The sequence below is a fragment of the Dipodomys merriami genome, unplaced genomic scaffold (assembly GCF_024711535.1).
Source record: "Dipodomys merriami isolate MVZ:Mamm:240054 unplaced genomic scaffold, mDipMer1.0.p SCAF_60, whole genome shotgun sequence".
Lineage (NCBI taxonomy): Eukaryota > Metazoa > Chordata > Mammalia > Rodentia > Heteromyidae > Dipodomys > Dipodomys merriami.
The window spans coordinates 106,220-119,768 of record NW_027206180.1 but is presented as its reverse complement, the minus strand read 5'-3'; the positions used below and the strand labels follow the sequence as shown (position 1 = coordinate 119,768).

The following is a 13,549-nucleotide window of genomic DNA, read 5'->3' as shown; positions in this document are numbered from 1 at the left end:
TTGACAGTGAAAATGAGAGTTCAAAATCAGGAAAATAAACTTTGGTCCCCTGGATTCTTTAAACTTGCCACTGGACAAAGGGGAATTAAAGAATATACCAACTTTCTTGCAAGACTTGGAAGTATTAAGTAGGTACTGAAAACTGAAATTCATTCTCTGGTGGGTAAAGATTACAGGTTAATGGCCCTGAGAACACAGGGAATGCCAAGCCCATGGAGTCTTTCCTTAGTACCCTCCAAGCTTGCCTCCTCTGAAGAGTAGATAGCAGGACATGACGTGACTACTGTCCAAAACTCCAGTGCAAGGGAGATGTGCCCAAACAATTTTGTGTTGCTGTGTGATTTTTGACAACCCAAAGGGTGGATTTATTATTTTGATGAAGGGTTTATGTCAACCAGTACTAAGATCTGATGCTAGGTGGAAAGAAACCTTGGTCATGAATTCTCTATTACTGAACAGCAAGCTAGGAAGATTATGCACACAGTAGGTAAAGCAATGTCAGACTAGTAATGGAACTTAAAAGATGGTAGTTCTCACTTCTGCTGGCATTTCGTGTACATGTCCTAAAATGCTAGGTAAACTAAAGCACTTTTAATTTACATGTCACAGTGCAAAACTTTACACTTTGTAAATTAAAAGTATCAAATGAGAAAACTGAATTAAAAAACATTTCACTTTATCTCCACCAGAACATCACTTTATTGTTAATCTGTCATCAACAATGTATAACTCTAATAGGTAGGTGTTCTATTCTGGTTTTGTTTAAAGGTAAAAGATTACATCAGATTAGCTACTATCTATAAAAGAAACTACAGCAATCACAGAAGAGGAAAAATTTTAATGACCTCCAAAAAATGCACACCGTAAGGAAAGGGGAGTGCACATTAAATCAAATTCGGGGAGATTCATCACTTTTGAATGCACAGTGACAATTCTGGAAACTGCACATGATAGAATCACAGAAATGACTTAAATAACCAGAATTACATTTTGTATGTGATCATCACGCCTTTAAACAATCCTTGAATTTTCCACGTTATCAGTGGTTTGGGAAAAATTCATTTATCTCTCCAAATGTAACTTAACAGCATTGAGACTGAAGTATATGAAATAGAAGGATTGAAATAAAAGTGATCTGGAAGATGTCTAATCTAGATTAGGTAAACAGGGAGGAGAGGGGCGGGAAGGAATAGGTATCGGTGGGGTGGATTTTTTTTTCCCTTCATTTCAGAAGTCAGTTCTTCCAATGTAGTGTATCTGTTACACAGCTCTCCATTTTCAGTCCATTTCTGAAATTCATGTCGCATAGCCTCTTTGTACTTACTGGTCAACCCAACCAGTACTGTTGCCAAGCAACAAGTATTTCTCCAGAATCTGGATGCATCAAATCTTCCTTGGCTGTGATTTCTTCGCGGCCCCAGTTTTCTCTGTTTCTGTGCGGGGTTTGTTTTCCTGGGTTGCACACACAGGGTCAGGTGGAGTGGAGTTCCAAATCACTCTGTGCTCTGCGGCATCCCCATTTCTCTCTCAGCTAACCTCCTGACACGTTTGCAGCTGCGGTGGTGGCAGAAAGACAATCTCCGTGTTCAGGCGGTGAGCTTGCTTTCTTCACCCTTGACCCTGGGGTTGCAGGCCACGGTGTTGGGCGTATCCCTGAGTGCAGCTGTCCTGCAGGACTCACTTCCTAGTGCACCGAGATTTCCTAGGTTTCCTCAGAGTAAGCCCCCAGTCGCATCACCACCGACTGTTGTGTGGCTTTGGATGCCTGAGGCTGAGTTGATTCTGGTGGATGTCTGACCTCGCTTAACCAGACTCATCTACTGTCTTGCCATTCACACCCAGGCTGTCCAACCTTCATACAGCTGAGCCAAGTTATCTAGATTAGTTGCTTCCTTAATGACATAGTCAACCTGTAAAAAGAGGTGGACAAGATTAAAAGCCATGGAGAACTTGATTTTTTTTTTTTTTGGGGGGGGGGGGAGGGGGTTAATTGTGGGGCTTGAACTCTGGACCTGGGTGCTATCCCTCAGCTCTTCAGCTCAAGGCTAGTGCTCCACCTCTTGAGCCACAGTGGCACTTCCAGTTTTCTGGGGTTTATTGGAGATAAGAGTCTCAAGGACTTTCCTGCCCAGGCTGGCCTTGAACCGCCATCCTCCTAAGTAGCTAGCATTACAGCTATGAGCCACTGGTACCTGGGCTCCATGGAGAACTTGAAATAACATGTTTGTGCACAAGTTCTAGGAGTTGCCTAAGAGTTTCTAATCACCCAAAGGACAGGTGGCTTCTATGGAGGGAAGAGAGGCTACATCGCAAGACACACATCTTGGGAAAGTGTCTTTAGATAAAGATGTAAGGGGGTTCTCCTCAGCCCATACCTGCTCTTTGAATGTTATCACACAGAATGATGAAGCAAATGTGGACAGAGGTTAAGAGCTACCAAGTCTAGGGCATACTTTTCTATAGGTTTTAAGATTTTTCACAATAAACTGCTAGAGGTTAACTCATTTTCAAACTTACATATAAAGTAATAAGTAATACTAAAGAGAAAATGTCAGTGTATTGGCTGGAAAAACCCCCACTAACCCTCCAGGAGGCTTTGAAGACATTCCTGGAGAAATGAAGGCGACATCCTCTCCAGGTTTCAAACTCTTAAAAATGCCAATGAGTCTCACAGAAGACTGGAGTGGATCCCCTTTTAATTTGGTTCAAAGAGAACTGAGGAAGAAGGAAAGTACTAACAGGAAAGTCAAAGTATAATGATGACAGCGCTGAGTTCCTTGTGAATCTAAAACACAAGAGTCTACATTCCTCATGTCTGTGTCTGTCATCACTCTCTCTGTCAGGTGCAACTATCAGGGCTTGACCTTGTCTGGCGTACTTGTTCAGTAAGAACTATCCCACTTGAGTCACACCTCCAGGTCTATTTTTTGCTGGTTGACTGGCTGGCCTCAATCTACATTTCCCAGGTCTCAGCTTCCTCAGCAGCTGTGATTACAGCATAGCCACCAGCACCTGCCACCTTCCTTGATGAACCACCAAGGAAATGTATAAGAAGGATCCTTAAATCTACACTTTTCCCACAGCATTAAAATATGTAGCTCAGGCTTAAAGAGTTAAGTCACCTGCTCAGCAACTGACATCCTCCTGTTCGGGTCGACATCTCGGCCTTCTAACTTGGCTTTCACTCTCTTCCACACACTCACTGCATAGGAGTTTCTCTCTTGTACAGCTGTGAAGCAATGAAAACATATGTAAGTCCCATCACAATCCTAAAGGAAATGTTAGGGCATCCTCATCCACACTAATTACCTTTCCCAGTTTTAGGGTCTCTGACTGCCTTCTTGGGACTGCAGGCAACACTCTTGCCAGTTCCTGGGATGGTGCTTGGTGGAGTATCTGCTGATGTAGCAAGATTTTTCTGAATCTGCTTTTTAGCATTCTGTGACATGACATCAGGCTGAGTCTTCTGGGCAGTGTTGCTCCGGACTGCTATAGAAAAAGTGTTGGTGGCTCAATTTACATGTGAACAGGAAATGGAGAACAAAGAAGAAAGCAATGTGGCTGCAGTAAATACCCAAAACTGAATCAAATTAAGTAACTTGATTTTACAACCTTAAAAGTCCTTATCTCTTGACACAGCAACTGGCTTCCTATAAACAGCCTAAACTGTGGTATGTTCAGATATGATCTACCAATGATTATTCACTAGGCTTGTGGCAGCATCAAAAAAAAAAATCAATATCTTAACTGCAATAATGAAAAAACTGAGGTGGCAGAGACATAGAATAGTAATAGTAAGTATGCTGTAAATCTTTAAAAAGTGACAAAAGCTATCCACTCAATATTAAATAGAACAGGCACTGCAATTGCATTTGTGAAATAATCCTGTGTACTTCCACACACATCCAATTAAAAGTAAGGAAACATGTGCAGTGGTTTTTACCCTAGCTAGAATAAGCTACACCTTTGTTTCTCTCTCTTTTCTTTAATGAACTTTGCAATCAAGGCCGTGTACTTAGACAAGCACTCTGACACGGGACCAACACTCCAGCCCCTAAGCTTTTCTATTAAGCATTTTTCCAAATTTTCAACAAGTATATATCTTAAAATTTTATCTAAAAAAGAGAGACAAGGTCTCCCTACACAGCACAGGCTGATCTGATCTCATGAGCTTACTGCCTCAGTCTCTAGGCTGGGGTTTACAGGCATGTACTAACACAGTAAGTTCATACATTTCTCTTTTTCAAAAAGCACTTAAATCACATAATTTTAAAGATAAGCCAAAAATTCTATTGAGCTTAATGTATATCAGGATTTAAGGAAACGCTTTAAAGATGTAATGACTTTATCTAAGTATATTAGACTCTCATATATAATTGAACATTTCACATCTACATTGTTATCAACAAATGGCAATCTTCTCCTACCTGCAGCAAAGGATGGCTGACAAGTGGCAGATGCTGTTGGACTCGAACATTCATTTGTTGCATCGGTGACTAAGGGTGATGCAAAACTCACTAAATTATTATAGATACTGAAATACAAAATTTATTAAATGTTTTAGTAATAACTACATACAAAAGTATGAGCAACACTAAACAAAACGAGACAAATTAGCATTCTAGATGTTTACTTAATTTTAGAAATAGTTCTGGCCAACAGGTATTCTTACCTCTGACTCTGTGTTTTCAGTTCTTTCAAGGTGGGAGTGATTTCCTGGAGCATTTCCACATGTTCCTGACTTCGAACCTGACCCATAGCCTGCACTAAGGTAAATAGAACCGTCTGAATGTTGTCTTGCCATGATTTATATTCACCCAGGAACTGCCTGACACTGTTCTCATAGGGAACATCTTCACCATCTGCCAGAGCAGCTTCTTCATCCTGTAAATGTCACAGTATTCATTAAGAAAAATGCTGTCTTACCAATTATTCTGAAGGCAGCCACCTATTGACTGAAAGGGGGAAAACATTTCAAATCCAGTGAGTTTAAACTACCTACTACAGGTCTATTTATTTTGTACAGAATGTTACATCTAGAACGAATAAAAATCCAAAGTAAAGCCAGATGCTGGTGGCTCATGCCTATAATTCTAGCTACTCATGAGGCTGAGGTCTGAGAATCATAGTTCAAAGCCAGCCCAGGCAGGAAAGTTGGTAAGCTTCTTATCTTAATCATCAAAAAGCTGGACACAAGGCAGAGGCTCAAGTGGTAGAGCACTATCCTTGAGCAAAAAGACTCAGGGACAGTGCCCAGGTCCAGAGTTCCCACACACACACATCCCAAGTAAAAACATCCCAAAATTACTGTTTTGTAATGATTTAGCCTTTTTTAGAAGCTCAATTTCCTTATTAACTAGGCTGTGTAGATGTTGGAGAAAGAGACAGTATTTCATTCATTTTGGAGTCAACTCTGTGCCTTGGGGGCAAAGGTATGGAGAGGAAGAAAGGATAAGAACACTGAGTCAATCTACTTAAACAGGGCTATTGGCAACAGAAATTAACTCAGCTGCAAACAAGTTGAAAGACATGATTTGAAAATCAAAATGCCACTATTTTCCCATGAGCAAATACAAGGTGTGATCCCAAGTAAGAGAGTGAACTGTGGCGCCATGGTGTTAGTCTTACCTTCGCCATTGCTTTGAGGAGATGTTTGACATCTCCCAGCTGTCGGTTATGACCAGTAAGCACAGTCTTGATATTATCCACCAGATTCTGGATTGTTTCACAGACTGTTTCTATGTGTTGCTCCTTCTCTGTCTGAACTGCCCTCTGGTTAGACATGTCCTGTGTCAACTGCTTGTGTGCTGACAGGAGCCATTCAGAGCTGCCAATGGGATGGTCTAGGCTTGTGTCCTACACAAAACAAGTGTGTGAGAGTATTCAGCTTACCTCACTTAACAGAGTTCTGTCACCACCATCACCAAAAGACAGGAATATAAGTTCCCTCACTTGTGAGGTAGTAAATGAATTACCTACAAAATAGTACCTAACAATTTCAACAGTCTTCATAGAAGACTCTCACTTTCTGCAAGATCATATAGGGTATAGTAGTTAAAAGGCTAAGATCTATTTGTAATGACAAATATACTTCATATCCAGGTCCCCAAACTCTTTAAGTCAGAGCATCCTAGTGCATAAACTAAAACCTTCCCACAAGTCTATAAGCTACAAACTGATCAACTTAATATTTCTGGGCAGAAATCTTCTTTCTGGCATGCATCTTCTTTTAATCCTTCTCCAACCCCTGGTCTTCAGTGCCATCCAAATCACTGCTACTGGCTCCTCCCTTTGAAACTTTGTGGTACTTTGGTTGCAACTCTAAACTCCTTTTCACTTTTTCACTCACTATAGAGTTAAATAGGTGCACTCCTAAAGGCTAAAAGTAAGATTTAATCATTCTCAAAAAATGTCAACTGAATTATCAGATTGACAGTTTCACAAAGACCTTATCATTTTAAGCACCAAGATTTCTTTCCCACTAAGACTTACCACTCTCTGTAATAACCGAAGCTCTAACTCAGAGACTGAACTGTTAAACTGTGATGCAAATGAGCACATTTGCTGGCATCGCTTGATTAGTTCAAATAATGCAGCATCCAGGTTTAAGGCTTCCGCAGTTCTCGTTCGTAAACTTTCAAAGTGAATGATGTTGCTACAGAGAAAAGTGACCTGTGGGAAGAGAGGCAGAACCACAAGGGATGGGAGGAGAATGCAGTTATGACACAAAACCACTGTCTGCAGAATTCTGATGAGAATAGGCCCTGAAAATGTGCAGATCTTTAGGCTTATAGACCAAATCTTTAAAAAGGCTATAAATAGGTATATGTTTTAATTTGACAGTTTTAGTTCTGAGATTGCCAAAAGCACTTAAGAACAATTAGGTAAATGCATCTCCTACATGATTTGTTTTTATACAGAAAACTACTCCATTTAGCTAAATTTATGTTAGATCCAAATTTCAGGAAGGCTACCTGCCAGAATGTTCCTGTGTTTCTACTCTTGTATAATTTTGAAATAATAACTGGATATTTGGCATCCCCATTTTTAAGTGGCATTAGTAAATAATACTGTGCCATGTTCTATAATAGTGTTAACAAGTACAAATTATTATACTACATTTAATCTTAGCTAGAAGGCCAAGAATTTTGTATTTTTACTAAACATGGGATGGGGAGAAATAGGGAGTATAAATAAGGAGTTGATAATTGTATGATTATATTAATCTGATTCTGTAACTAAGAATTTTCATAATACATTTTTGAGATTTGTCATTCCTGTTCCACTCCCTACCCCCAAAATCACCACAAAGTTCATTCACAACTTTTGGCAGAGCACTAAGTTTTGGAGCATAAAGCATTTTACTGCCAGATGGAAAAATTTACAATCTCTGGATCACTTCAGCTGCATATAGAACTTTAGACAAACAGGAAATTAAAATTGTGTTTATTTTTCAACAGAGGATGAATCACTTACTTAATACCTCATTGGGAAACAGTAAATAGCTAGGAAAATGACAGGCTTGGAGATGCGCCCAAAGCCAGGGCAAGTGTAACCATCTAGCTTATAGATTAGAGGCTCTGCCTTAGGCTGACTTCCAGTAGTTGTACAACCTTGATTGAACCTGAGCACAGTGATGATGCATATACCACAGTACCTGATTTGCTCTCTGGCTCTCTTTGAGGACCAGATTCCTTCTTTCAGCTATTGTTGCTTCAAAATCCTGCAGTACAGGCGCCAGTGCTGGGTTGGCACCGCCTGCCCACTTGAGTCGCTGCTCGATACTTGCTTCAAGGGCTGCTAGTTTCTCCTGTAAAAGCCAGCAGAACCTCTGAATACTGACATTCTCTACTTCCTCTCAAAAATTTCATATACTACCATTGTTCAGGTTAACCTTGCATGTGTGATCCTCCTGCCAGGATTAGGGTTCATGCCACCTCACCTGGCTCACTTTGACATTACTATTTTAAAATGTACAGAGGAGAATCAACCTTCCCTTTTCTCTTTGAAGTGCTAGGGATGGCTATTTTTCATTTTAAAATAGAAATCTTTGAGAAGTCATAAGTCTAGGGATGTAGCTCAGTGATAGAATACCTGCTTGCATGAATGAGACCTTGTTCCATCACTAGCACCACAAGGCACCAGTGACTCATATATGCAATCCTAGCGACCTGCGAGGCAGAAATTCAGGGAATCATGGTTCCAGGCCAGCCCCAGCAAAAACTCTTATGAGACATCCATTTCAAAACAGTAACTCAACATGGTAGCACATGCCTGCCATTTCAACTACACAGGAGGCTAACATGGGAAAGATGACAGCTCAAAGCCAGACTTTTAAGTCCCCCATGTCAAAAGAGAAAGCTAGGCATGGTAGTGTGTGCCTGACATCCAGAAATGGCAAGAAACAAAGTAGGACTGTGGAACTGGCCAGTTTAGACATAAAGTAAGATCTATCTCAAAAAATAACCATACCTTCTGGTAATAAACAACTAAGTAAACACATTTTTTAAAAATCAGAAAGTGATAGAGGCATCGCTTAAATGGTAGCGCACCTGCCTAGCAAGCATTTAGACCTTGGTTCAACCTCAGTACTGCCAAAAAGCAAAATACCTCAATACAGGGGCTGCAGTATAACTCAGTGATAGAATGAGTGCATGCTTACTTAGCCCAAGGTAGGCCTTGGATTTAAAAATAGTTTTTAAAAGCCTGCTACATCAAATTCTTACCAAGCTAAATGTACCATTCTTTTAAAAGTCCATTTATACTTGGTGAAAGATAAAAATCAGACTGTCACTTATTATTAAATTATGAATAATAGTTTAAAAATCCAAATTAAGTTTTACAAAGCAAAATTATGTCATTATTTACTATTTTGAGTGGAAGCAATTACTCCATCCCAACCCCACCTTTAAAAACTGAGGACCAGAAGTGGTGATGCATACATACATTTAGTGGAGATGGGAAGACTGAGGTATAGAAACAAAACCAACTACGCCCTCAAGGAGACCATCTCAAAAGCCTAGTTAGGTGTGATAGCACAGTCTATGATCCCATCTATGTGAGAAGCATAGATAATGGCCCAACACTGGCCACAAGCAAAAAGACTTGATCAGAAAAACAAAGCAAAAAGGGGCTGGGGAATTGGTATACATTGTACAGTCTCCTGAGGCAGTGAGCTGCAGTGGTAAGGAGGGGAAGTCTTTTGAGAACCTAGCTTCTGTGTCTGACTAATATGCTTCTAGAAGTTACTTCAATCTTCAAAGAAGTCATCTCCAAAAAAGTTTCACTTCAAAATTTGAAACATACCTAAGTAATTATATACTAAAAAGAGAAAACAATGTCATATTACTACTGAATACATCAAGTATAAGAATGTACCGTATCAAAATACACATAATCCTCAAGATTACTTATTTTATAAAATGCAGTACTTTCATCTCTTTAGTTGAAGGCATATAGTCAGCAATTGTTCAGAAACATGTTCTGCTGCCTTGGACATCAAAAATACAAAAATAAAAAACACCATTATCTACAAGACAAGAGTTGTGTTCAAGCTTCACAATAAAGTAGATATAACATTTTTAATTGTCACATTTTAACAAAGAAGTGCTGAAGTTCTTCAATCACCGAGGTTCCCTTAAGGTAGAAGCACAGTTAGCAAATTTATTAAAAGCATGAATATCTAGCCTACTTCTCTCTACCCCTGCTTCACAAACTAATTTTTAGTAATAAGGCTCAATTACCATGGAGGGCAAAAAGTAACAAAGTCAAATGAATCCTAACAATGTAGAGACTGTGCTCTATGCTCACGTGGTTGGTAAACCAGAGACAAATCCAGACACCCTGCACACCAGGGACAACAAGCACAGACACTCAACACCGGGAACAACAAGCAAAGACACCCTGCACACCAGGGTCAACAAGCACAGACACTCAACACCGGGAACAACAAGCAAAGACACCCTGCACACCAGGGACAACAAGCACAGAAACCCTACAGACCGGGGTCAACAAGCACAGACACCCTACAAACCAGGGACAACAAGCACAGACATCGTGCACACTGGGGACAACAAGCACAGACACCCTGAACACTGGGGACAACAAACACAGACACCCTGCACACCAGGAAGAAGCACAGGCACTCTGCACACTGGGGATAACAAGCACAGACACAATGCACACAGGGGACAAGCACAGATATACTTCATGACCAAGGGCATGTACAGACACATGGCAACACCACTCATTAGGGCTGGTGTACTGGGAAGAAGACTCAAAAGACTCAAGAGAACACACCTGAACATTGGCGATGGAAGTTTCAATCTGACTCAGAGTATGCAACTTCTTCTTCATGCTGGTCAGGATTGCAGACCGAGGGGGTGGGGTGACTGACATGGCTTGAGGTCTGTTGATGAGCAGATCTTCATGTTGCCACTGTCCAAAGGGGGGAGAAAAAGTGTAAGAATATCAGGAGGAAACCAGAGGTAGCAAGGGGTTGGGGCTCCAGTAGGCTAACAACAGTAACATCAAAAGAATTACATCCAGGAGGAAACTTTCCTGAGGTGAATGGCTGATTTAAAAAAAAAAAACTCAATTATTATACGCCAACATTTAACTAGTCATTTGGAGTATGTTCACTAGTCTATGTGAAAGTCTAGTACATTATTCTACCCCACCTCCCATACCCACAAGATTCATGATCTTGTGGGCATGGCTGTCCATACCTGCAAGCCTGGCTAACTAAGGAGGCCCAGGTAGGAGCCATGTTAGCAATGCTCTGCCTCAAAAGACAACACCCTCCCCTTACCCCCCCCCCCAGCTCTATAGTTAGGAGAAACACACTGGGTAGGAGACTAAACGGAACTGGAGCAGCCACAGAGAGAAACTTTGCAAACACAGAAGGTAAACATGAGGCAAGGGAGAAAGAGACTGCTGAGGGGTCAGGCATCATGGATGTTTGCAGCCCAATCTAGAAGTTCCGAGGAACATCTGGGTTCTAATAGATGCAGGGCTGAGGATGAAGTTAGGTGACTGTGTGTAGGTAACTGTGTCTGTATGTGCACTTAGCACACACACAGCACTTGTTCAATTCTAGCACCACTAAATACATACCAAAACGGGCTGGGAAGGTGGTTCAGTGGTAGAGTGCTTGCCTTGCATGCCTGAGGCCCTGGGTTTGATTCCTCAGCACCACATAAGCAAAAAGAAAAAAAGCCAGAAGTGGCGCTGTGGCTCAAGTGGTAGAGAGCTAGCCTTGAGCTGAGGGACAGCACCCAGGCCCAGAGTTCAGGCCCCACAACTGGACCCAAAACAAAACAAAACAAAACAAAAAAAAAAAAAAAAAAAAAAAAAAAAACATACCAAAACAAAATGAGGGGAAAAAAATCAGGGGGAAAAAAAACCCAAAACATATAAATGAATCATAAAACAAAAAAGTCATATTGTACTTGGAGCTTAAAAGAAAATGTGTTCCAATTTTAAAACTGAAAGGAGGGCTGGGAAGGTGGCTCAGTGGTAGAGCGCTTGCCTTGCATGCATGAGGCCCTGGGTTCGATTCCTCAGCACCACATAAGCAAAAAGAAAAAAGCCGGAAGTGGCGCTGTGGCTCAAGTGGTAGAGTGCTAGCCTTGAGCTGAAGAGCTGAGGAACAGTGCCCAGGCCCAGAGTTCAGACCCCACGACCGGACCCAAAAAAAAAAAAAAAAAAAAAACCTGAAAGGATTTCTACCATGTTTTCCATTACCCTATTTTTATTTTTTTTATTTTTTTTTTAAAGTTTCAAAGCACCTTGGCACAAAATACTTTATCCATTACCCTATTTTTAAACAAATAAATTCACAAAAGCATAAAACTTCAAGGCATTAATCATTTTTGGACTTACTAAAATATATCCCAAAGTCAAAACAATGTGCTGCAAGTAGGAGAATCGATACATAATAAATGCAATCAAGTGGAATAAACTGTTTAACTTACAAAGGAAGAAAATGGCTACGATAAACCTGCCAAGAAGAATAAATACACCAGCTGCACTGAGCAGAAGCCACCAAGTCCACTACCAGGAACAACTTAGATACAAAGTAACCTCTGGATGTGCCAAACACAGCTAGAAATTGTAGTCCTCAGATATCTTATACTTCCAGTTGCTGACAATACCCAAACTTGTATTTCTATTTCAAAAGGAAGAAATAAGAAAGCAACCATTATCCTGTGCTTAGCAGCCTAGAAAGCCCACAGTCATCTGATGAAAGAGGTACTGTCCTCCTTCCACAGATAAGGAAAGCAGAACTCAGGGAACTCAGACATAAATTTATAAATCTAAAGTGTGACTTGGATCCAAATCCATCTCACCCCAAAGCCTGTGCTGTCTTAGTGACGCCTTTAAATAAGGACAAAAGCAACTTTTAAAATGTGGTCCCAAAATGAAGATTATTCACTTAAAATTACTACAGAGATCACCTTAGTTATAATGTTTAACAGTGGTGGACACATGTCTACATAGTGAATAGGGTCAACCAACAATTATAGTATAGCTGGATGCCAGTAGCTCATGCCTGTAATTCTAGCTACTAAGGAGAAAGGTTGAGATTTGGAGGATCACAGTGAGGGACCAACCTGAGCAACAAAGTTCCTGAAACTCCATCTCAAATGAGAGCTAGGTCAGGCGTAACATGCCTGACATCCTAAAATACTAGGCTTAACATACCTCGCCCCAGGTGCATGCCCAAGCAGGAAGTTGAGACCATATCTCAGAAATACATGGCAAAAAGCAAACAAAACAAAAACAAACACTGGGCATTGGTGGCTCATTCCTGTAATCTAGCTACTCAGGAAAACTGAGATCTGAGGATCATTGTTCAAAAACAACAGGGCAAGAAAGTCAATGAAACTCTTATCTCCAATTACCTCTAAAAAGCCAGTAGAGCTGTGGTTCAAATGTCAGACCGTTAGCCTTAAGTTAAAAAAAAAACTCCAAGACAACACTTAGACCCTGAGCTCAAGCCCCGGGACTAGCACCAAAAAGGGAAAAAACAACAACTCACTGAGCTAGAGTTGTGGCTCAGCAGTAAGACTGCCTGCCTTGAATACCAGGGCTGTCAGTGGTTCGTGCTTGAACTTGTAATCCTAGAAACACAAAAGGCTGAGATCCAGAAGATCATGATTGGAAACCAGCCCAGAAAGAAAAGCCTAAAGACTCCATCTCCAAAAATACCTAGCAAAAACTCTGGCTAGAGGCTCTACCACTGAGAATGGTAAATACCAGCCAAGTAAGCATGAGTCCCTTGAATTCAAACCTCAGTACTGGGAAACAATAAAATAAAATCCAAACTAAACAAAAAACCTAATACTGCCCTATTACGTCCACCACGAATACTCACTGACATGATAATACTTATGATGCAGCCTGATGGAAACAAATTCAAAGAGCACAGACTGTGCACATGAAATGATCCCACCTTCAGAGATAAACAAGGAGCCTTGAATCCGAAGGTAAGTTTGCTATAGATTGGCACGCTGAGGGAGTTAAATTTTTCCTCCTCTTGTGTTGT

The 13,549-nt window shown here is 40.7% G+C and overlaps 1 protein-coding gene across 2 annotated transcripts in view; it reads right to left on the bottom strand.

The window, feature by feature from the left end:
* Positions 1 to 818: 818 nt before the first annotated feature.
* LOC138814499 (serine/threonine-protein kinase SMG1) overlaps positions 819 to 13,549 on the bottom strand; it is a 91,852-nt gene continuing 79,121 nt past the window's right edge. For both annotated transcript variants that reach the window (XM_070003397.1, XM_070003398.1), the window contains 9 exons: positions 10,300 to 10,437; positions 7,658 to 7,810; positions 6,493 to 6,672; positions 5,629 to 5,856; positions 4,673 to 4,884; positions 4,428 to 4,534; positions 3,310 to 3,489; positions 3,123 to 3,229; positions 819 to 1,910 (listed from right to left, as the gene is read on the bottom strand). In XM_070003397.1, the coding sequence (XP_069859498.1) occupies positions 1,833 to 1,910; positions 3,123 to 3,229; positions 3,310 to 3,489; positions 4,428 to 4,534; positions 4,673 to 4,884; positions 5,629 to 5,856; positions 6,493 to 6,672; positions 7,658 to 7,810; positions 10,300 to 10,437 (1,383 nt within the window). In that variant the 3' untranslated portion in view covers positions 819 to 1,832. The remainder of the gene's footprint in view (positions 1,911 to 3,122; positions 3,230 to 3,309; positions 3,490 to 4,427; positions 4,535 to 4,672; positions 4,885 to 5,628; positions 5,857 to 6,492; positions 6,673 to 7,657; positions 7,811 to 10,299; positions 10,438 to 13,549) is intronic.